General features: G+C 47.2%; 1 protein-coding gene across 7 annotated transcripts in view; it reads left to right on the top strand.

The window, feature by feature from the left end:
- The window catches only part of actn4 (actinin, alpha 4), a 48,692-nt gene that overhangs the window by 19,079 nt on the left and 4,530 nt on the right, over positions 1-25,083 (top strand). For 4 of the 7 annotated variants that reach the window (XM_042297239.1, XM_042297241.1, XM_042297242.1 and 1 more), the window contains exons 2-17: positions 12,506-12,620; positions 13,048-13,167; positions 13,959-14,045; positions 14,922-15,009; positions 15,562-15,640; positions 15,722-15,803; positions 18,036-18,121; positions 20,461-20,553; positions 21,527-21,757; positions 22,088-22,235; positions 22,601-22,751; positions 22,941-23,049; positions 23,265-23,405; positions 23,848-24,030; positions 24,258-24,392; positions 24,618-24,797. In XM_042297239.1, coding sequence (XP_042153173.1) covers positions 12,506-12,620; positions 13,048-13,167; positions 13,959-14,045; positions 14,922-15,009; positions 15,562-15,640; positions 15,722-15,803; positions 18,036-18,121; positions 20,461-20,553; positions 21,527-21,757; positions 22,088-22,235; positions 22,601-22,751; positions 22,941-23,049; positions 23,265-23,405; positions 23,848-24,030; positions 24,258-24,392; positions 24,618-24,797 — 2,028 coding nt within the window. Of the gene's footprint in view, positions 1-12,505; positions 12,621-13,047; positions 13,168-13,958; positions 14,046-14,921; positions 15,010-15,561; positions 15,641-15,721; positions 15,804-18,035; positions 18,122-19,400; positions 19,487-20,460; positions 20,554-21,526; positions 21,758-22,087; positions 22,236-22,600; positions 22,752-22,940; positions 23,050-23,264; positions 23,406-23,847; positions 24,031-24,257; positions 24,393-24,617; positions 24,798-25,083 lie in introns of all 7 variants that reach the window. The other 3 variants (XM_042297240.1, XM_024444766.2, XM_024444765.2) reach the window with 1 other exon arrangement.

Genomic DNA, 25,083 nt, shown 5'->3' with positions numbered 1-25,083 from the left:
CTTACTCAAAGGTCTCGCAGTGCAACCGCAAACTCACTGAAGGTCATTTCTAATGTCAAGCAATTTCTTTACATGCCTTAATGGTCAAGTTCCATTTTGATACTCTGATGGTACATAATTGACATGCATGCAGTTTTATGACTACTAACTGATACGGAAGAGTAGAAACGGGTGAAGAATACTTACCATAAATCATGGTCTATCAGAATGTGTGTGCCGCAGACTATGGTCTGTCTGCAGGCCTCCATTGTGTGGGATTCAATGGTTGTGTTTCCAGGCGTTGGCCTCGAACTGGGAGGAGACTGAAAGGGATCCTTATCTCATGTTTGATGCCCCACAATGCCATTTTAAGAATCAGGATAGGGCACAATCCTTAAGAGCTCGCCTCTGCGCCGGGGAGGAGAATTTGGGACGGAAGGAAACCATTTAATTGAATTTTCCATTTATTTCCGGACCTGTCATGCCGACTACATTCAACATGTGAACCCTGCTGCAGTATCTCTCTGACCTGTGATTTATTTTGGCATTATACCCCATGTATTTATAGGTGTCCATGTCTGTGTTTTGAATTGGAAAGGCCTAGTCTTCCCCTAAGCCAACTGCCAAAACGATGTCTGGAGCACTCTATTTAGTGTGCACACTCTTATCTCCTTTCCTGACAGGCTGGGTGCGTTTACATTTGGCATTTTCTCTGAAAGTGATCGGGATCCATGAGTGGCTGTGAGAGCATTTCCTTGGCAAACACGTCAGTAGTAGTGTAAAGGTTGCTATTCGTTATGAAACCGTGAACAAACATGACTATCCCCATCTTATCTTAGACTGAGTTTTCTAGTTTCTAAGTTTGTTAGCTATGGTGGTGTTGCACTGATAAATTACTATCATTCCTAATGATTCATATGAAGACAAGACAATCTCCTTCCTGGATGTAGACTAAAGGATGGGCACCCCCCCCCCAATGATTTGCGGGCGGCTGATTAGCCAAGTCGAAGTGTTTGAACGGGTGGTATGAGGCGGGTAGCAATGCAGTGTGATGTCAAATACAGAGTTGGGGTGCCTAAGGTTGCTGATTCTAGTGGTTGCAAGAGCTGTGGAGCCCAGTTTTATTTGCCCACTGACTTGGCCTCTTGAAGTTCCAATGCTGCCATTTTTTTTTTTACCTTTCTAGCGCGGGGGTTCCGCTAGCGGAACACCTCCACAACATTCTGCTGAAAAGGCAGCAGGCGAAATTCTAAAATATTTTTTTATACTTTCACACATTAACTTCTAAAGCTTCCCCCTACTTTTTCGGAAATTCTGTTAAAAATCGCGCAACATTTTGGCGTCCTGCTACTCAGGCCAGGAATATAGTATATGCATATGATTAGTATGTGTGGATAGAAAACACTCAGACGTTTCCAAAACTGTTTAAATCACGGCTGTGACTATAACAGAACGTCTGTTTCATCGAAAAGCGCAGGAAAATCTGATCACTGGAGATGGAAAAAAGTATCCATGCGCCACTCCCATGAATTGTTAAAGGTGAACCGTAATATATTAGGCCAAGCTTGCAGTACCTACAGCTACCACAGGATCTATAGAGTCTCCTCATTTGAATCTGAATTGATTCTTGGTAGATCCGCCCAAAGGGAACCGATTCTCTCCGACCACCGACCCGAGGCATTGTCTGCCTTTTTCTCCGGACATTTTTCCACACGGCAGGCTATCGAATTTACATCGCCTCCTGATGATTTTTATAGCTTATTAACGTGTAGTTATACCTAAAGTTGCATTAGAAAGGTATTTCGAAGTGTTTTGTAAAAGTTTATCGTCGAATTTTTAACTTTTAAAAATGACGTTACGTTATGAAACGCTCTTTTTTTCCGTTTTCCACACAGTCTTCATAGATCGATATCTAGGCTATATATGGACCGATTTAATCCAAAAAAAGACCCAGTATTGATTATGGGACATCAAGGTGTGCAAAGAAAGAAGATGGTCAAAGGTAATTAATGTTTTATATTTTATTGTGCGGTTTGTGTAGCGCCGACTATGCTAATTCTTTTGTTTACATCCCCTTCTTTTGGGGTGTTGCATGCTATCAGATAATAGCTTCTCATGCTTTCGCCAAAAGCATTTTAAAAATCTGACACGGTGGCTAGATTCACAATGACTGTAGCTTTATTTTAATACCAAACATGTGTATTTTAATGAACGTTTGCGTTTTAACTAATACCATTAGCATATAGCGTCGCGCATGTGCATTTCTAGAGCTCTAGGTGAGACGTCTGCGTCTCAAGTAAGCTCAAGAGGTTAACAAGTCCAATACAGCAAATGAAAGATAAACATTTGTTAATCTACCCTTCGTGTCCGATTTAAAAAAATAAATAAATATATATATTTTTTAAAAGCACAACATATGATTATGTTAGATCACCGCCAAGTCGAAAGAACACAGCCATTTTTCCAGCCAAAGATAGGAGTCACAAAAAGCAGAAATGTAGATTAATCACTGACCTTTTGATCTTCATCAGATGACACTCATAGGACATCATGTTACACAATACATGTATGTTTTGTTCGATAATGTGCATATTTATATCCAAAAATCTGTTTACTGCACGTAAGGCGCCAGTGTAATGTTTCGATTCCAAAACATCCGGTGATTTTAGCAGAAATACTCATAAAACATTGATAAAAGACACTAGTGTTTTTCACAGAATTAAAGATAGACTTCTCCTTAATGCAACCGCTGTCTCAGATTTCAAAGAAATTTTACGGAAAAAGTATAATCTGAGAATGGTGCTCAGATCCCAAAACAGCCAGAGTAGAAACAACACCATAAATATACACTTACCTTTAATGATCTTCTTCAGAAGGCACTCCCAGGAATCCCAGTTTGACAATAAATGACTACTTTGTTCCATCATTTATGTCCGAATATTCACATGTTGTTAGCGTGTTAAGCCCAGTAATCCATCTTCATGAGGCGCGAGCATTTCATCCAGACGACAACTCTAAAAGTTCCATTACAGTGCTTTAGAAACAAGTCAAACAATGTATGGAATCAATCGTTAGGATGTTTTTAACTTAAAACATCAATAATGTTCCAACCGGAGAATTCCTTTTGTCTTCAGAAAAGGCACTGGAATGAGAGGTAACTCTGTCTGGAGCGTGTGTCATGAGACCGAGACACTATGCCAGACCACTGACTCAAACGGGTCCCATGAGCCCCTCCTTTATAGTAGAACACCAGCTTTGTACACCAGCTTTCATCTTTGGTTATGGACAATACACTACAGTTGAAAAGTTTGGGGTCACTTAGAAATGTCCTTGTTTTCCATGAAAACACATGAAATTAGTTGCAAAATAAGTAGGAAATATAGTCAAGACATTGACAAGGTCATAAATAATTATTTTAAAATAAAATAATAATTGTCCTTCAAACTTTGCTTTCGTCAAAGAATCCTCAATATGCAGCAATTCCAGCCTTGCAGACCTTTGGCATTCTAGTTGTCAATTTGTTGAGGTAATCTGAAGAGATTTCACACCATGCTTCCTGAAGCACCTCCCACAAGTTGGATTGGCTTGATGGGCACTTCTTGCATACTTACGGTCAAGCTGCTCCCATACCAGCTCAATAGGGTTGAGATCCGGTGACTGTGCTGGCCACTCCATTATCAACAGAATACCAGCTGACTGCTTCTTCCCTAAATAGTTATTACATAGTTTGGAGCTATGCTTTGGGTCGTTGTAAGAGGAAATTGGCTCCAATTAAGCGCCGTCCACAGGGTATGGTATGGCGTTGCAAAATAGAGTGATAGCCTTCCTTCTTCAAGATCCCCTTTACCCTGTACAAATCTCCCACTTTACCACCACCAAAGCACCCCCAGACCATCACATTGCCTCCACCATGCTTGACAGATGGCGTCAAGCATTCCTCCAGCATCTATCAATTTTTTTCTGCGTCTCATGAATGTTCTTTGATCTGAAAACTTCAAACTTAGATTAATCTGTCCATAACACTTTTTTCCCCCCTAATCTTTTGTCTGTTCTTTTGCCCATCTTAATCTTTTCTTTTTATTGGCCAGTCTGAGATATGGCTTTTTCTTTGCAATTCTTCCTAGAAGGCCAGCATCCCGGAGATGCCATTTCACTGTTATGTTGAGACGGGTGTTTTGCGAGTACTATGAGTACTATTTAATGAAGCTGCTGGATTAGCTAACACAACATGCCATTGGAACACCGGAGTGATTGTGGCTGATAATGGGCCTCTGTACGCCTATGTAGATATTCCATAAATCAGCCGTTTCCAGCTCCAATAGTCATTTACAACATTAAGAATGTCTACACTGTATTTCTAATCAATTTGATGTTATTTTAATGGACAAAGAATTTTCTTTCAAAAACAAGGACATTTTTAAGTGACCCCCAACTTTTGGGCAGCAGGGATGGCAGGTAGCCTAGTGGTCAGAGCGTTGGGCCCGTAACTGTAAAGGTTGCTGGATCGAATCCCCGAGCTGACAAGGTAAAAAATATGTCGTTCTGCCCCTGAACAAGGCAGTTAACCCACTGTTCCCCGGTAGGCTGTCATTCTAAATAAGAATTTGTCTAGTTAAATAAAGGTTCAATTTTAAAATATATATATATATATATTTCACAGCTGTTTAGATGAACAGTTAGAATGTTTGCAACCAGGAAGTAGTTGAGTGATTCCTACACAGTGCATCTTTAAGTACCTTACTGTGATTGTTTCCAATTTAAAATAGGAAAGGAGCAATTTCTCAAGCAAGAATTTTGATAGGAGTGGTCTGAGTGGGGAGGGGACAACTAGCTGTTATTGGCAGAGAGGTTTGGAACTGTCTTATTGGTCTATTAACTAATTTACCACCTGGTGGTGTCACTGGGCAGGCCATAACTCCATCCCACCAAAACTGAAATTTCAGACTGTCTTTTCGAACAGCTCTTACACTAAAAGGGCATTTAAATTTTTTACAGGATTATTCTAAATTTATCTTGTGGAAATGTATATAAAACACAAGAAAATTATGTTTTTGACTGCACTGGGCCTTAAATTACAGTGGCTCTTTTTTTGTAGGTAGCTTTCATCTATGGCAACACTTATAACAGTGGTGAAAGTGGACTCGTTTAGTGTTTATCTTTTTTACCACAGTTCAGTCGCGAGGTCCCTGTCTGTTCACGCCTCTGACACCTTGGCCCTCTCTGGCCTCACTGCTCTCTTTCCGTGTTCTTGCCCAAAACACCATGACCCAAAACCAGCCGCACCTCAGACGTTTGCTCTCAATAGACATAGTTGGCATTCCTGACATCATGCTAATTGAGATGACAGTCATTCCTTCGACGGCTCTCTGGACTCTCCCTCCACTTCGCTGGTTTAACCCAGCCTCTCAGCTGAGCTAAACTGGAGCGCAGATCTATGGAGCGGTGCACATCTGGAAGATTCCCTCGCAGGCCACTGCCACAGTCCCAGCCTCTCATTACACACTCATCCTCTCACTGAGCAGGGAGAGAGTGGGGAGGCTAGAATGGGCCGACATATTTCCTGTGTCAGCTGAGCTGCCTGTGGCCTACATACTTTACCCAGCCATGCCCCGGGCTGCTGCTGAATGGATGCTACTAGGCCTGTACTCCTCACTGTGACCGCTGCCCGGTGTCTCTTTTACAGTCTAACTTTTTTTTTTAAATAAAATTTTAAAAAACTTTTCTTCCTGATTTCGTGGTATCCAATTGTTGTAGCGATGAGACAAGATAGTAATTACTAACAACTCCCATACGGGCTCGGGAGAGACTACGGTCAAAAGCCATGCATTCTATGAAACACAACCCAACTAAGCCACACTGCTTCTTAACACAGCGTGCCTCCAGCCGCACCAATGTGTCGGCGGAAACACCGTGCACCTGGTTACCTTGGTTAGCGCGCACTGCGCCCGGCCCGCCACAGTAGTCGCTGGTGCGCCAAGGATATCCCTACCGGCCAAACCCACCCTAACCCGGACGAAGCTAGGCCAATTTTGCGTCGTCCCACGGACCTCCCGGTCGCGGACAGCTGCAACAGAGCCTAGGCGCAAACCCAGAGTCTCTGGTGGCACAGCTAGCGCTGCGATGCAGTGCCGTAGACCACTGCGCCACCCGGGAGGCCTTACAGTCATCCTTTTAAGGTAGCTGAGAGATTCTCCTAGGACTGCCTTCTCGGCCCAACTAAATCCTAGACCACTAACTAGAATTACAGCATGTACGTCAAGTGTGTGTTTGTGTCCGTGGTCAGATAAAGTTGTGTAATTTGGGATGTGTATTGAACATGGGAGCTGCAGGTGTTTAAGACTTGACTATTGTCACAACGTATAGGCTAATTGTCAGTTGACATTAAGCAACAGTCTGTGCTGAGAGCACTACTATTGACACACAACAGTCCACATTTGCACAATGGTGTGTCCTTACTGTCCTTAGTGTTGACTTGCTGGTCTGTAGGCTGTGGCCCTATACTGCTGTAGCTGTACCCCTCCTCCCAGCCTGGCTCATTCCCCAGGTCTTGCCTTGTAACAGGATCTGGCCATAGGCAAGTCACTGAAAGGGTTAACCGCGCGATAGAGCCCCCTCAGTGAAACCCAACCCGGCCTCTCACAAAGACAGGAAGCTACATAAATAAATCAACAAATAAACAGCGCTTCCCTCTGCTGGAAGTTTCTACGGTGCGTGCAAAGTCCAAAATATGCCCCCGGTATTTACTCTCTCTGTTGTACCCCCCCTGTGGCAAGAGACTTCTAAAGAAAGGCCAGTAACAGCACAGGACTGAAGCACTAATACTTGTAGGTCACTACTTCTCTTTAGGCAGTGCTTCCTCTAGTTGAGTCAACCTGACCTGGGGACAACTCTCCTGCCCACCATTGCTGTGCAGAACAGACTGTGTCCCACTCCCAATTCTCTCCTTCCTCCCAAAGTGTGCACTTGTTCACTTCCCTTCTCGGATTTGAAAGAAAAGGCCTGTTTATAAGAAATTACGGGTAACTCCCACCAGCTCATGCCTCTACCAATCCAACACTTTTATGCTTTGTGGGGTGTAGTGAACTAGTCCGCACCTCAGGAGGCAGGAGAGATTTATTGGGACACAATCTGAGACTCTTCCCCACTAGAGGTGTAGCCTACAGTCATTACATAACATGAGGTGGAGGTCATGTGTGGGTCACTGTCATGTTGGATGGCTTTGACACTCATGTTACATTGTACCTTCATGCATCATATTCACACCTCAACCAAATCGCTTTCCCCCTTTTCCTCTCCTCCTCCTCTGTTTTACTGAGTTCCTCTCTTAGTGATGGCTTGTCAGCACACGAAGTGTGTTTTTTTTAATGATCACTTGTCCAGACCTGACGGGGTAATGAGAGCAGAGCGACATCGGTACCAGGACATGCTCTTTTAAAGGCTTCTGTAATAGATGGGGCTGAGCCAGGGAGGGAGCCAGTCGCAGGGAACAGCCCAGGGCTTCTGTAATATAGGGGCCGGATCAGGGAGGGAGCCAGTCATAGGAAACAGCCCAGGGATATACTACTCCACCATTTAATCCCTACCAGAACGTCTGTGTTGAAAAAGGTTGAGGATGAGTACTCACTACTTATGGTAGCTAGCTAGACTCTGGCCATGCATGAGTTTGGACTGGAGACCGGCTTTTATGTAGGTTGTGTCATAGATGGTAAAGGCCTACAGCAATAAAAACATGACGACCATCAACGAATCCAATTCCCTCAAGGTTGCTTTGTGTCTTGCTGTATTACATTTTGGGAATTGAGCAGTGAGTCCATGATAAAAGCATGGACGACGGTGGTGGAGTGGTGCGTCACTGTCTATGGTGGAGCTGACCTTGAGAGAGTGCTGACATTGTTCAAACAGCTGTTTATGCATTCGGCTGGAGAGTGGTTCTGTCTGGGGAAACCGAACCCTGGCAGCGCTTTTGCATTTTAGTGCAACCACACCTCACCCCTCTGGATGTGCTGATGCTCTGCACGGTTCCCTCGCTACACTACATGAGCAAAAGTATGTGGACACCTGCTCTCATTTGAAAATCATGGGCGGGGCAGCAGGTAGCCTAGTGGTTAGAGCGTTGGCCTCGTAACCGAAAGGTCGAATCCCCGAGCTGACAAGGTACAAATCTGTTGTTTCTGCCCTTGAACAAGGCAGTTAACCCACTGTTCTTAGACCAGTTAACCCACTGTTCCTAGGCCGTCATTGAAAATAAGAATTTGTTCTGACTTGCCTAGTTAAATAAAGGTCAAATAAAATTAAAATAATATGGAGATGATCCTCCTCTTTGCTGCTAGAACAGTCGGCGGTTTCAATTCATTCCAAAGGTGTTCGATGGGGTTGAGGTCAGGTCTCTGTGCAGGTCAGTCATGTTCTTCCACACTGATCTCGACAAACCATTTCTGTATTGACCTTGTTTTGTGCACGAGGGCGTTGTCATGCTGAAACAGGTGAGGGCCTTCCTAAAACTTTTGCCAGAAATTTGGAAGCACAGAGTCATATACAATGTCATTGTATGCTGTAGCGTTAAGATTTCCCTTCACTGGAACGAAGGGGCCTAGCCTGAACCATGAAAAACAGCACCAGACCATTATTCCTCCTCCACAAAACTTTAGAGTTGGCACTATGTGTTGGAGTAGGTAGCGTTCTCCTGGCAAACCCAGATTTGTCCGTCGGCCTGCCAGATGGTGAAGCGTGATTCATCACTCCAGAGAACTCGTTTCCACTCCAGAGTCCAATGGTGGCGAGCTTTACACCACTCCAGCCGACTATTGGCAATGCACCTGGGGATATTAGGCTTGTGTGCGGCTACTCTACCATGGAAACCCATTTCATGAAGCTCTCCGACGAACAGTTATTGTGCTGAAATTGCTTCCAGAGGCTGTTTGGAACTTTGTGAGTGTTGCAAACGAGGACAGACTATTTTTTTACGTGCTACGGGCTTCGGCACTCCGTGGTCCCGTTCTGGGGGGGGATCCTAGATCAGCACTCCAACATTGCTTTATGCGTTTGGGCCCTGGTCATTCTCCCATACATGCATGGCTCGGGGTAGTCAGTCGCCAAACTCCCTTGAACTTGATGGAAGTGGTGTCGGATAACCAAGCCTCCTCCTGCTCAAAGTGTGTGTTTGTGTGCTCTTGTCAGGAAAATACCGTTTAAGTCCTAGCAGTCAACTAGTGAAATAGGCTGGCGTGTGGTGCTGGTGGACCGGCACAATGAGCTACCTGTTGCTGTGTGTTTTGAACAGTGTGGTTATCATGCGACTACTGCGTGAGACAAAGGGCATCTCACAGAACTCTAGTGCCTTGGCCACAAGGCAGACCTAACTAATTGAGCTGCAGCCTAAGAATAGGTGGCTTTGTGTCGGCCAAGGCGTTGCTGACTGACTCCCAGACCTGGCTGTTACCTTCCACCCCCTTCCTGTATTCACTCAGAGGTGGACGACCCACACCTCTGCTGTCGCCTCTGACGAAATCCTCACAGGAGCTCATACAGCAGCAGTCATCATAATGATGACTATAATAACTTCATAATCAGTAGCATGTGAGCTTCCTCTGTTCACTGGTTTCCTCACCTTTGTGACAGTTGAGAACACACAGTATCACCCCCTCCCCGGTCCATGTCCCTGACTGGGCCCGTCAGCCGTTGTCCTTTAGGCCATATTGATTTCTCCCACATAAACACACGGCAGGGCATAGCTGCTAGCAGACGTTCCACTGATTTACCAGCTTCTCTTCCAGAGCTAAGCTGGCCCTGCTGCTGCATGTTGGTGCCTGCCTTGTTTTCTGACTGGGAGACAGTGTGTTACTGACTGTGAGAGAGAGTGCGCTCAACAGTGAGGGATTGGGTAGGCTGTCATTTTATTACAGCAGGCAATGCTGTCATGGGGAAGGCACGGCGGTTGTGCAATAACATTGTGTGCGAGCCTACCTCATTCTCTCTAGGTGCAGCCAGCCAGCCACACCTTTACCTGTTTAGTGTGTCACAAAAGCAGATGTTTGACTAGGGTGCTGCGTGCGGCGTCAGGGAAAGTGTCAGAAGGAAGAAATGTGTGTGTAGGTAGGCTATGTGGGTTGTCGGTTCTTGCGACTCCCTTGCATTCCTGCTCGGGGAGTGTTGCTGGTGGTGGGTCGGTCGGTTGGCAGGCAGAGACTGGAGTTGTTTGTCTCCTTGTTGGATAGCCCAGGTTTTAGACATCTATCTACATGACCCTTAACCCCTGTGAGGTTCAGCCCTGACGCAAAGACCAAATGTGACCTTTGCTGTGGTCAAACTGAGCAGAACGCAGCAGAACTCTGAGTTATTTTGATCCTCGTTAGTCAAACATGGACATGCCAGCTGGTGGGAATACCATACCACCCCTGAAAGTCGCTTTTGGAGAGAAAAAACATGTTTTTTATCTCCAAGAATATTGACACTGTTTCCTCCTGGCTGTTGCCCTGTGTCTGTCCAGGTCGTTGTTTGTAGACAGAGAGCAGAGAAATCTGTAATCCACTTGACTTGTGTTTTACTAGGATCTGTCTTGAGTGGCAATGATCCTGCTCTGTTCCTCAACACCACAAGAGTAGTGTCATCTAGTTGTTAGTACTGCGCACACTCAACCAACACATACCTGGCCATAGAAGGGCAAACTATTTGACTAGTTGAGTCGAGTCAGCGACGCTGAGTTGTAAAATCCCATTGTTAAAGCTGACAGGTCTGCCATGTCCAATCCCTTCCTGGTTTAGAGATGCACACCTGTGTCCCTGTGTGACATCATGTTTGGGATATGGTGCCAGAGCCTTAGTGCCTCAGGGTTAGTAGTAGCCTAGTGTTGTTGCTGAACTCTGTTATCACAAGGAAGTAGAATACAATAGATTTTTTTCAACTGGTGGTTTTGTATCATGTAGGCTATTGGTGTCTAGCTAGAGTAATTTGAATGCGACCTGGTTATCTCTATGGTCAAGTTAGTTTTTGTTGTTGGTAATTATCAACTGTGTTGATTTTTAGCCATTTTGTTTTTGTATTTTAATGGTACTGTGCTATGCCACATCCCTGCTCAGTTGGAGGCCGATGGCTAGCTGCAACGTGGGGGAGCATTGTTGGCAGGGGATGTTTGTGTCAGCCCTCCTCCCCTGTGCCCGTGGGTCTCGCTCAGGCAGGGGAGTGGGAGGCAGGGAGCGGGCTGACGGGACTCATTATATACATGCTGCTCAATGGGCCCTTTGTCTGGCAGCCCTTCGGAATGGGGGGAGAGCCAGGGCCAGCACCCTGTCATAATGTTGTCATACCGCAACACACACCGTAACACCTTGACGGGCCATGCCTATCCTGCTGGGAGGGAGGGTCGACTGATCCCAACTTTGAGTTGGGGAAACCAGGCTTTTGGGGAGAAGGTGAAAGGGTGGGGCGGGCAGAAAGGAGTGTTCAAACGGTAGCTCAGATGGGTTGAAATGGTGCCATGTTGGGTCTCGTTGACTCTGGAAAAGAGGAGCAAGGGTTACTGTTTGACCCACTCAGGAATCTGTGTGTTTTACTGGTGTTGGTGTGTATTACAGAAGCTATGTTCCAGTCTACTACACACACGGGGCCAAGAACCACAAGTGGTCCTCTTATGATGCCATTTCTGACTGATAAAGAATAGCCCAGTCTGAAAGGAACATCGTTTAGCTCATATTTCAGTTGCCTTCTCTGTGGGATTTTTTTCTTCCTTTTAAAAAAAAAAGACAAGCAATTTGGGGAGAACATTTTTAACCCTCCACTAATGAATAGTGTGTGCCACAAGTTTTCAAAATAAGTACATTCAAAACACGTGTTTTCCACTGACTGTTTGTCACTAGAAAGTGCCTCGTGACTTAATGTAAGGGGGGATAAAACATGAGTATTTTTTTATCGTGGGTGCTGGTCTAGTTTTTAGTCGTGTACAGTTAGCCTGATTCCCGGATCTGTTTGTGCTATCAAGTCAACTCCTTGTCATGTGAGCCCTTTAATGTTTGGCATGACAATGAGTTAACATGGTGGTACAAACAGAGGTGTGACCAGGATAGCGTACACTGCAGTATATCAACCTTACAGCTCACTCGCCTATCCCCTAAAGCACTCGGTTAAATACTTACTGTTAGTTGAAGAGATTCATAAAGAGGCTCGGAGTAGGAGTGCTGAAATAGGATCAGTTTTGTCTTTTTTAAATCCTAATGAATATGATTATGGACAGGAGGACCTGATTTTAAATCAGCACTTCTACTCAGAATTATGTCAACCAATCATGGTGCACTTCCTGCCACGTGTAGCCTACTGTCTGAGGAACTTAAGCCCCCCCTCCTATTTTTTCCTGTGTCTGTCTTTAATTCTATTACTAGGTAAGTTGACTGAGGATGCATTGACCTGGGTAATAGTTATAGGGGAGGAGCGTGGATGAATGAGCCAATTTTTGTTCGACCAGAAGAAAGAGTGCCTCTTAGCCCTGCAACACCACTCTGTGCCCTCTCTGACCTCACTTCCTGTCTCTCTCCAGACGTTCACGGCCTGGTGCAACTCCCACCTGAGGAAAGCAGGCACGCAGATCGAGAACATCGAGGAGGACTTCAGGGATGGCCTCAAACTCATGCTCCTGCTGGAGGTCATCTCAGGTGAGCCAGTCCATCATCGTGATCACCATTACACATACCAAGCTCGACTACCACAGCTAAGCGCTAATCTACTTTGCTGCACTCAGCACCAATATACTGTTGCTTGGGCTTTGGTCAAAAGTAGTGCACTATGTAGGGATTAGTGTACCATTTGGGTAGACCGAGTGCAGTGCCAGAAACAGACTCTCTAAAGTACTAGTGTCTCCTGTTCTTTTGATACCTTTTCATCTAAGTAGTGAGGTCGTAGGCCATGGCTTTGGCCCTGTAGATGTTGTCTGTTTTGACTAGCAGCCCTGTGAAGGGTGATACTGGGACTTTAAAAGGAGCTGTGCCTGTTTGTTTTGCTGAGCCAGTGGAAAGGGCTGTTTTTGTCATGGGACTCTGGGCTCACTGCATTTTGTTTGTGTCCGTGTGTGTTCATCCACAGGGGAACGGTTACCTAAGCCCGAGAGAGGCAAGATGAGGGTCCACAAGATCAACAACGTTAACAAAGCGCTGGACTACATCGCCAGCAAGGGGGTCAAGCTGGTGTCCATTGGCGCAGAGGGTCAGTTTAGCTACCACACAAGCATTGCACAAGCATTGCGCACAGACATATACACATACACACACACACACACACACACACACACACACACACACACACACAAAGAGCACAACTCCAAAGCTCACAGCATCCTGCCAAATACATCTCCCACTTGGGAGCAAAGGCATTTGGCTGGAGAGGGAGGGAGCTCTGGGGGAGGGGCCCTTCACAAGGCCAGTAAATCAGGAGGAGAAACGGCTGTGCGCGCCCGACTCTGACGGTGCGACAGTGACCTTTCTGCTCCAGCTATCATGACAAACGGCCCCGCCAGCCTCCACTCCTCATTCCTACTGCATGATACACACAGCCCATTTGACATCGCTCCAGTTTAGCCCTCTAGCCCCCACCACCCAGACCAGCAGCCTACCACCCTACACCACCAAAGGACAAATGACGAGACCATGGGCAGGCAGAGAGGGGGATATAAACTAAGTGACTGATACAATGTTGAAGTGTTGGATGTTCACAGGGGGACAGGCAAAACTATTGTCTCTTATCTGTTCAAAGCCACCGCAACAACTTGGGACATTGCTTGAATGCATTATGCATGCCTCACCCAGCCAGATTTGTATTTGCACTGTAAATTACATATATTTGAAGTTCACAAACATATGCAGAACTAGTCCCAGATCTGTTTGTGCTATCATGACAAGTTGTTGACGTGACAGAACAAACAGATCTGGGTTCAGGCTAATTCATAACTGAGTTGATATTTTATTGTATTTATGAGTGATATCCCCTTTTTCTCTTAGAAATTGTGGATGGCAACGCCAAGATGACCCTGGGCATGATCTGGACGATCATCCTCCGCTTCGCCATCCAGGACATCTCCGTGGAAGGTCAGTCTCTCGCCTTTCAAATCTCTCTCTTCTCCTTCACCCCCCTTCCCCACTAGGCTGCTAAGGTTGGTTTAGAAAACAAAACTTTGCTTTATGTTCTTCCTCAATTTTTTTTGAGGAAGAACCTGGGGGATGTCACTGTCCTTAAATCATATTCATTGATCCATTGCTGCTCTATGTTCTTATGCCACTAACCGAGCAGGCATTTTCCTCTTCTTACACACACACACACACACACACACTCCTACTCTTACTCAAAACAGCTGGGCTGAGGAGATTCCACAGGTTAATGCAACTGGGTCTCTCAGATACAATACACACTCACACACACTAAAAACAACTCACCTGCTCTGTTCTGCTGAGACCACAGGAGGTTGAGTGCGCCTTGCCAAGTGAATACAAGTCTGGCCTACATGCCTGCTCTGCTCTCTCTGGCACTTGACTAAGACAGACAATGGCAGGAGAGATCGTTCACCCTGGCTTCCCTAGCTCCGCTGCACTCATCTGTGACCGGGAGAGAAGTTCAACACGTTAGCCATCTATAATGTACACTCCCAACTCGGTGGAAACTAGGTCTAGGCTGCATCTGACTCTGAAATGGCACCCTATTCCTATAGCGCTCCTGGTAGTGCACTATATAGGGAATAGGGTGCCATTTGGACATACCATAGACCCCTCAAATTCACATTTGGACTTTGAAGCCAGTTCCACTGCCTTTTTTCATTGTTCCCCTCTAATCAGGACCTGATTTAGACCTGGGACACCAGGTGGGTGCAATGAATTCTGAGAGAACAGATCCAGCTGTACTCTGGACCTCCCGGTTAGGACTTGAATATCCCTGCCATAGACTTATCGAACTCCTTCTCCCCTTTCCAGAGACCTCTGCCAAGGAGGGCCTGCTCCTGTGGTGCCAGAGGAAGACTGCGCCCTACAAAAACGTCAACGTGCAGAACTTCCACATCAGGTAGCCTACGTGTACACACACACACAGCCTCGACAGCAGCTAGACGTCATGCCTGACAACAGAACCTGAGACCGGAACAGGCTATAGTATTTCTCCAGACATTTTTTGACCTCTGAAAAATTCCACAGTAGTGAAGCCAGTTCAAACATTGCATCACTCACACACTCCAGGAAACTCTACCAGCTCTTCTAGAAAGACTGCCCCCTGCTGGTGAAACGTAGGATAGACGTTAGAAGTGTGTGCGTATCCTATGGATGTGCAGCATAGAACTGTCCCTTTTTTTTGTATTTTATTATTATTTTTAAAAAATGTGCCACCCCCCCTTTTTCGGGGGAGGCGAAAGTTGAGTCATGCATCCTCCGAAACATGACCCGCCAAACCACGCTCCTTAACACCCGCCTGCTTAACCCGGAAGCCAGCCACACCAATGTGTCGGAGGAAACACCGCCAAACTGTCGACCGAAGTCAGCCTGCAGGTGCCCGAACCTGAGTCTGTAGTGATGCGATGCAGTGCCGTCGACTCTCTCTGATCTCTCGCTCTCATATTGACAGCTGGAAGGATGGCCTTGCCTTCAACGCTCTGATCCACAGACACAGGCCAGAGCTCATTGACTACGACAAGCTAAGGAAGGTGAGTGGATCAGCACACACCTCGCTTTGATTGCATGACATGTCCGTGGCTTGTTTTCTCACCCTCTGATTGGTTGCTCAGGATGACCCCTTGACCAACCTGAACAATGCCTTTGAGGTGGCTGAGAAGTACCTGGACATCCCCAAGATGATGGATGCTGAAGGTATGCACAGGGCACAGTTACTCCTGCTGTGTGTGTGTGATTGTAGCGTGTTTCTGCATATTCATACTGTATTAACTCATCTGACTACTCTTGCATCCCAAGAATCCATGACTCCAGTGTGCAGGTGGATGTGTTGTGACTTCACGGCTGCTGTGGTCACCCTTACACACAGACTGTTAGCCTCAGCCCCCCTCCTCCCTCTCCCTCCCTTCATCCTTCTCACTGTTTTTTCTGTTGGATTGTCCCTCCCCTATTTCCCTTGTCTGTGTGATCACAATTCTATCCTCCAGTTTGTATAACTGTCCCTGTGTCTCCCTCTGTGTATAACTGTCCCTGCCTGTGTGTATAACTGTCCCTGCCTGTGTGTATAACTGTCCCTGTCTGTGTGTCTCCCTGTGTGTATAATTGTCTCTGCCTGTGTGTCTCCCTGTGTGTATAACTGTCTCTGCCTGTGTGTCTCCCTGTGTGTATAACTGTCTCTGCCTGTGTGTATAACTATCCCTGCCTGTGTGTCTCCCTGTGTGTATAACTGTCTCTGCCTGTGTCTCCCTGTGTGTATAACTGTCTCTGCCTGTGTCTCCCTGTGTGTATAACTGTCCCTGTCTGTGCGTCTCCCTGTGTGTATAACTATCCCTGTCTGTGTGTCTCCCTCTGTGTATAACTGTCTCTGCCTGTGTGTCTCCCTGTGTGTATAACTATCCCTGTCTGTGTGTCTCCCTGTGTATATAACTATCTCTGTCTGTGTGTATAACTGTCTCTGCCTGTGTGTCTCCCTGTGTGTATAACTATCCCTGTCTGTGTCTCCCTGTGTGTATAACTATCCCTGTCTGTGTGTATAACTATCCCTGTCTGTGTGTCTCCCTGTGTATATAACTATCTCTGTCTGTGTGTATAACTGTCTCTGCCTGTGTGTCTCCCTGTGTGTATAACTATCCCTGTCTGTGTCTCCCTGTGTGTATAACTATCCCTGTCTGTGTGTCTCCCTGTGTGTATAACTATCCCTGTCTGTGTGTATAACTATCCCTGTCTGTGTGTCTCCCTGTGTGTATAACTATCCCTGTCTGTGTGTATAACTATCCCTGTCTGTGTGTCTCCCTGTGTGTATAACTATCCCTGTCTGTGTGTATAACTATCCCTGTCTGTGTGTCTCCCTGTGTATATAACTATCTCTGTCTGTGTGTATAACTGTCTCTGCCTGTGTGTCTCCCTGTGTGTATAACTATCCCTGTCTGTGTCTCCCTGTGTGTATAACTATCCCTGTCTGTGTGTATAACTATCCCTGTCTGTGTGTCTCCCTGTGTGTATAACTATCCCTGTCTGTGTGTATAACTATCCCTGTCTGTGTGTATAACTATCCCTGTCTGTGTGTCTCCCTGTGTGTATAACTATCCCTGTCTGTGTGTATAACTGTCTCTGCTTGTGTGTCTCCCTCTGTGTATAACTGTCCCTGCCTGTGTGTCTCCCTGTGTATATAACTATCCCTGTCTGTGTGTCTCCCTGTGTGTATAACTATCCCTGTCTGTGTGTATAACTGTCTCTGCTTGTGTGTCTCCCTCTGTGTATAACTGTCCCTGCCTGTGTGTCTCCCTCTGTGTATAACTGTCCCTGCCTGTGTGTCTCCCTCTGTGTATAACTGTCCCTGCCTGTGTGTCTCCCTGTGTATATAACTATCCCTGCCTGTGTGTCTCCCTGTGTATATAACTGTCCCTGCCTGTGTGTCTCCCTCTGTGTATATAACCCTGCCTGTGTGTCTCCCTGTGTATATAACTGTCCCTGCCTGTGTGTCTCCCTCTGTGTATATAACTGTCCCTGCCTGTGTGTCTCCCTCTGTGTATATAACTGTCCCTGCCTGTGTGTCTCCCTCTGTGTATATAACTGTCCCTGCCTGTGTGTCTCCCTGTGTATATAACTATCCCTGCCTGTGTGTCCCTGCCTGTGCTCCCTCTGTGTATATAACTGTCCCTGCCTGTGTGTCTCCTGTGTATATAACTGTCCCTGCCTGTGTGTCTCCCTGTGTATATAACTGTCCCTGCCTGTGTGTCTCCCTCTGTGTATATAACTGTCCCTGCCTGTGTGTCTCCCTCTGTGTATATAACTGTCCCTGCCTGTGTGTCTCCCTCTGTGTATATAACTGTCCCTGCCTGTGTGTCCCCTGTGTATATAACTGTCCCTGCCTGTGTGTCTCCCTCTGTGTATAACTGTCCCTGCCTGTTTCTCCTGTGTATATAACAGACATTGTGAACACTGCCCGTCCAGATGAGAAAGCCATAATGACCTATGTGTCCAGTTTCTACCATGCCTTCTCTGGAGCCCAGAAGGTACCCCCCCCACCTGGTCCTGTCCTCCACATCTACCCCACCCTCTTCTCTCCTTTCCAGCATGGCTTTCTCCTGCAGCATTGGTGTCGGCCTCACCGGGAGCTGGTTCTGGACACTCTTCTTCACACTACACACACTAAGTCTTAGTCTCTTAATGTCTTGCTGGTAATAACAGGGCCCTCTTGCTCTTGTGTAGTGGCCTGTCTATGTATAGGGATTCACTTGGAGTGGATCAGGCCCCGGGGGCCCTTCGTAGTTAAATGGATCATATACAATCAGGCCTGGGTCAGTTTGTGTCTGAGCAGAGGGTAGACTAGTCAGAGGGACTTTTGAGAACTCTTCCTAGATGTTTTGTGTGTTTTTGATTTCACCCTCCACCACAATGCATCTGGCTCTCTCTCTCTCTGTCTGCTGGATTCATCCTCTTATTCCTCTCCTCTCACTTTCCTCTCCTCCTTACCCTTCTCTTCCTTTTCTCTCTATCCTCCTTTCACTCTTGTCTTTTCCCCGCTCTTCCTCTCCCTGTGGACTGAGAACAGGAAGCCTGCTGACGGGCATGTTTTTTAATGTCGCTGTAATTAGATTTTTATTCATTAAGAAGTTGTTTATGTGCTCCAGTCTCAGGAGAGGTGTGTGCGCATGCAGAACTGTTTGCCACAGTCCCACTGTTGCCTTGACTACAGAACACTACAGTAAGCTGCTAGTGGGCCCGTGCTGGTTAACATACAGTCCTTTGGGCAATCATTTGTTCATTTTGGAAAGCAATCATTTGTTCATTTTGGAAAGCAATCATTTGTTCATTTTGGAAAACAATCATTAATCCAGAAACAGCATGGACATTGGTTACACTGTGTACCCTTCTCTTCAGTTTTAGGATAAGGAGGACCTTTTCTGTTATTACCAGCTTGACAGTTTAAATATTATAATTCAAATGGTGTGTGTACCAACCTCCGCATTGTGGCCCCGGCAGAACCCTCCTGTCTCCCGAGGTGGTCTCTCTCTCTCTCCATCTCTGTTATGCTTTTTTTCTCTTTCATTGTAACCCCACAGTGACAACCCCCCCACACACACACACAGTGCATCATTGGAGGCCCCAGAGTAGGGGGCAGCAGCAATGGAGTCCGGCGTCTACTCCATTCACTACACCCCACCCCTCATCTCACCCCCCCACCTCACTGTGTGGAGGGACCCTCTGGCTTTGGGTAGCTTGGCTTCACCACTTCTCTCTCTCTCTCTCTCCCTCTCTCCCTCCGCTCACTGCCTGGCCATGGTTGTGTAGACATCGTGGGCACGCTGAGGCCTGACGAGAAGGCCATCATGACCTATGTCTCCTGCTTCTATCATGCCTTCTCTGGTGCCCAGAAGGTGAGCAAAGCCACTACGCAACCTTTAACCCCTGACCTGTGTGACACCAGCCAGGGTCACTGGCAATGTCACACTGGCCAAGGATGCTCACTGACGCTTTGGGCTCACACTACACTTCTACGAAACAACAAAAAACGCTCCTCCTTCCTCTGTAACTTCCCTGTTTCAACTCTTCCCCCATAGATCGATCATTAGCAGTGTTTCCCATAGCTACAGTTGAGGCGTTACTCTAACAAACCAGTTAAGTGACTGAAATGAGCTTCAACTGATCTGTGGGAAGCGCTGTTAACGACGGTTCAAATGTTAACACTGCAAATGTTTCAATGTGCATAGTGTTTTTCTGTGGAGATTTTACTCCGTAGTGTGTTAGACGTTCCAAGGCATAATACAGTTTCTTACTGTTTCTTTATTTCAGTGGTTTAACTTTAAGTCCCTAAACACACCAGCTGATGTGGACAAACGCGGTACAGGACCAGACTGAATGCTCCCATTGTATAGGAGAAGCATGTAGCTTTTTGAGGCACAGAGTGTGAAGTTGGCACACACAGTACATGGAACTAACCATTGATAGCTGTAGCATGCTGCGTTAGCACATACCCGTACTACTTTACAGCCATCCAATGGATTTACTTATGTGCACGGTGTTTAAATAAAGTGTAAGTCACGGCTAGTGTGTGGTTTTTGTGTGTTCACTCAGTTTACGGAGTTGTTCATAGCTAAAGTGAGATCTTCCACTCCGTCTAGTTAAAAGTCCAACTACAGTTGCGTGAGGCCAGCACACGGCACATAGTACCTTCATTTTGAGCTTGCACTGCATTTGTCTTTGACTGGTAGACAGCTGATCTGAATTGTACATTTGACCCCACTCTGGTAAAAGCCACGCACACTTGTGCACATGCTCCTTGACGTTGGCGACCTAATACATAACAAGCAACCTGTGTATTTGCACTGCTGACGATTCTCATCTGTGATAGGCTGAGACTGCAGCCAATAGGATCTGCAAGGTGCTGGCTGTCAACCAGGAGAATGAGCACCTGATGGAGGACTACGAGAAGCTGGCCAGTGACGTGAGTAGTACACCACTCTGTCTGTACCTCCCTCCCTCCTCACCACACGTCTGTCTGTACCTCCCTCCCTCCTCACCACACGTCTGCTGTCTGTCTGTACCTCCCTCCCTCCTCACTACACGTCTGTCTGTACCTCCCTCCCTCCTCACCACACGTCTGTGTCTGTCTGTACCTCCTCCTCCCTCCTCACTACACGTCTGTCTGTCTGTACCTCCCTCCCTCCTCACTACACGTCTGCTGTCTGTCTGTACCTCCCTCCCTCCTCACTACACGTCTGTCTGTACCTCCCTCCCTCCTCACTACACGTCTGTCTGTACCTCCCTCCCTCCTCACTACACGTCTGTCTGTACCTCCCTCCCTCCTCACTACACGTCTGTCTGTACCTCCCTCCCTCCTCACTACACGTCTGTCTGTACCTCCCTCCCTCCTCACTACACGTCTGCCTGTACCTCCCTCCCTCCTCACTACACGTCTGTCTGTACCTCCCTCCCTCCTCACTACACGTCTGCCTGTACCTCCCTCCCTCCTCACTACACGTCTGTCTGTACCTCCCTCCCTCCTCACTACACGTCTGCCTGTACCTCCCTCCCTCCTCACTACACGTCTGCCTGTACCTCCCTCCCTCCTCACTACACGTCTGCCTGTACCTCCCTCCCTCCTCACTACACGTCTGCCTGTACCTCCCTCCCTCCTCACTACACGTCTGCCTGTACCTCCCTCCCTCCTCACTACACGTCTGCCTGTACCTCCCTCCCTCCTCACTACACGTCTGCCTGTACCTCCCTCCCTCCTCACTACACGTCTGTCTGTGAGAAATGTTTCCTAGCTCCTCCAAATAGGAAAATTCTCCACTAAACTTCCCATGAAGCTTATGCAGTTTTATTCATATCTCCCATTAAAAACATCTGCCCTCCTTTCTCTCACACTTATCTCTGTTATTAGTATCACTCCATCCCCCTCTACTCTGCCCTAGCTGTTGGAGTGGATCCGCCGGACCATCCCGTGGCTGGAGAACCGGGCTCCAGAGAAGACCATGGCCGAGATGCAGCAGAAGCTGGAGGACTTCCGGGGCTACCGCCGCGTCCACAAGCCCCCCAAGGTGCAGGAGAAGTGTCAGCTGGAGATCAACTTCAACACCCTGCAGACCAAGCTGAGGCTGAGCAACAGGCCCGCCTTCATGCCCTCCGAGGGACGCATGGTGTCGGTGAGTGGGACTGGCGGACAGACGCATGGAGACGGTTTAAACATGTAGTTGTACCAATGACGCCATCCATATCTATTGGACAATTCACATGTCCATCCTAAAACTCTTCTGTGTTGTTTCACTATCATTATTCTTTACATCATTATAATAGTTAACGTTATTGTTCCACAATGGGAAATGAGCTTGCGACAGTTTAAAAAGACATGACAACATTACTTCTAACACCAAATACATCTATAAACAAATTGCACTAGAGAGAGTAATGCTGTTATACAGTGTAGTGTTCTTTCTAGTGTATGGTGGATCAGTGTCCTCGCTCTCTGGCTGCAGGATATCAACGGGTCGTGGCACAACCTGGAGGGGGCGGAGAAGGGCTATGAGGAGTGGATGCTCAATGAGATCCGTCGCCTGGAGAGACTGGACCACCTGGCTGAGAAGTTCCGTCAGAAAGCCACCATCCACGAGTCCTGGACCGATGGTATTGAGACACTAGTTACTGTACAGACAACACTGCCCCTTTCCCTCACCTCTACCTTAGGGTCGCAAAATTCCAGTGGCTTTCCCAGATTTTCTAGGACTCGTTTCTGGAGGATTCTGGGTTTCCTGCTTGTTCCCTGCTGATTCTGGGTTGCCTGCTTGTTCCCTGCTGATTCTGGGAATCTTCCAACTGGGATTTCTGGAGAACTTTAGAATTTGCGGAAAGTTACAGGAATTTTGCAACCGTACTGTACCTAGACACTTGTTGATTCCCCTGCTTTAACCATATTGATAATATATTGAAGAAGTAAGGGTTTTGAGTGAGCTGGTTTGGATATCTGTCTTTAACCCCCCTTCCTTCCCCAGGTAAGGAGGCCATGCTGACCCAGAAGGACTATGAGACAGCCAGCCTGTCGGAGGTCAAGGCTCTGCTGAGGAAACACGAGGCGTTTGAGTCTGACCTGGCCGCCCACCAAGACCGCGTGGAGCAGATCGCTGCCATCGCACAGGAACTCAAGTAAGAGAGCTGGAGGGATTTGAGGAGTCTATGGAGGGAAGGAGTAAATCGGAGGGGGGGGGGGGTGGTGAGGATGGAAGAGATGAATGGCGAAATAATCCAGGAGAATACAAGGATGGAGATTGTGGTCAGGTTGATTAGGACTCGTGTAAATATAATAATTCCACGTATGTGCTCCCTGTCCCTCAGTGAGCTGGACTACTACGACTCCCCTAGTGTGAACGCCCGCTGTCAGAAGATCTGTGAGCAGTGGGATGCTCTGGGGTCTCTCACCCAGAGCCGCAGGGAGTCTCTGGAGGTGCGCCCCCGACCAGCCACCTTTCACACACTCCCATCTACTCATACATGACACGCTTCTAAGGTCATGACAAGAACACGTTTACACTTCAAAAATGTGTAGACACACACAGACTTTCTACCAGGGTTCCCTTACCCCACTTCTGTCTCATGTTCAATCCCTGTCAGATTGTAGTGTTCCCAGCAGCTACCTGACCCCAGTCTCTCCCCCCACAGAGGACAGAGAAGCAGCTGGAGTCCATTGACGAGCTGTACCTGGAGTACGCCAAGAGGGCGGCACCCTTCAACAACTGGATGGAGGGGGCCATGGAGGACCTGCAGGACATGTTCATCGTTCACAACATCGAAGAGATCCAGGTAAAAGACATGGGGACACCGTCACCAACCGTTTACTGCTTTACGTCCCCAGAGCGTCTCCACTACCACAATGTATCATCATGACCTGTGCTGTTAACAGTAGGTTGTCAATGAACTTGTCATTTAGTCTCATACTGGGTAACAAACGTTTGGAATGACTGGAAATCGACCGGTACAGTAGCAATGCTACCGTACCTGTGGACTTCCAGTCATTGTGCTGACGCTACTTAGCTTTGGCTTGTGAAAATACTGGTAACGTCCTTCACGCTGCACGTATGGTATCCACGGGTTCATCTGACTGATATGGGTACGTACTGTGATGCCACGCAGGTCTCTCATTTCATCTGTCCATTCCCTCTGTCCACCTCATTTCCTATCCTTCTCCTTCGTTTCTATCTCCCTCATTTTTTCTCTCTCTCCCTTCCCCGCCTCTCTCTTACAGGGCCTAATCACAGCCCATGAGCAGTTCAAGTCTACCCTCCCAGAGGCCAACAAGGAGCGGGAGGCCATCCAGGCCATTCAGGCCGAGGTGCAGAAGATTGCCCAGTACAATGGCATCAAGCTGAGCGGGGGCAACCCCTACACCACCATCACACCCAAGAGTATCGACGACAAGTGGCACAAGGTGTGTGTGTTCAATGTGTACCTGTGGCTGTATGTTCATATACTCTGCGACGTGCGCTTTTGCCAGTTTTAATTGAATCCAAATCATCATATTTATTTTTACCTTGTGGTTGTTAATAACCTACCTAAAACAGGCTCCTGAGTGAGCCTCAGCCTTGTGGTGTTGCTGCTGCTATGGGAATGTGTGTGCTGTGCTGACTGGCACCCCCATCTGGTGTGTGTTTGTAGGTGGAACAGCTGGTGCCCCAGCGTGACCGGGCCCTGCAGGAGGAGCTGGCCAAGCAGCAGTCTAACGACCACCTGCGCCGCAAGTTTGCCACCCAGGCCAACATCGTCGGGCCCTGGATACAGACCAAAATGGAGGTACAGCAAAGGCACAGACCCATACTACATAAGATTGACCCAGCCCTCTTACAGTCATTAGCTCTATTGACTCTGTGCCTCCTGGGTCGTGTTCATAATGGCAGTCAACAGAAAATGTTTTGTAACTTAAAACTAAATTGAGCATCCAGGTTGACCCTTCCGTTTGGTGCCTAGTGAATACACACCGGCCCTGGCCTTTTGGTGATCTGATCTCTGTGTGTGTAGGAGATTGGGCGGATATCCATTGAGATGAATGGAACTCTGGAGGACCAGCTGGTGAACCTGAGAGAGTATGAGCAGAGCATCATAGAGTACAAGCCCAACATCGACCAGCTGGAGGGAGACCATCAGCTCATCCAGGAGGCTCTCATCTTCGACAACAAGTACACCGCCTACACCATGGAGGTAGCTACACACAACACTGACTTTTCTTTGCAGCCCAAATGGCCCCCTATTCCCTTTATAGTGTGCTACTTTTGACCAGGGCTGGTAATAAAAGTAGTGCACTATGTAGGGAGTAGGGGCCATTTGGGATGCTACCCTGCTCTGTCTTGGTTATTTTTCTATCTGATATAGGTCACTATTTTTCACCTTTATTTTCTCTGATTTTCAATTCTTATTTACAATGACAGCCTGGAGGTTTTTTTCTTTCCTCCCTCTATTAGATCTATGTTTGTCCGTTCGTCTCTGT

Source organism: Oncorhynchus tshawytscha, linkage group LG14, assembly GCF_018296145.1.
Source record: "Oncorhynchus tshawytscha isolate Ot180627B linkage group LG14, Otsh_v2.0, whole genome shotgun sequence".
Lineage (NCBI taxonomy): Eukaryota > Metazoa > Chordata > Actinopteri > Salmoniformes > Salmonidae > Oncorhynchus > Oncorhynchus tshawytscha.
The sequence above is the reverse complement of the archived record's forward strand: the minus strand, read 5'-3'. Positions and strand labels throughout refer to the sequence as shown.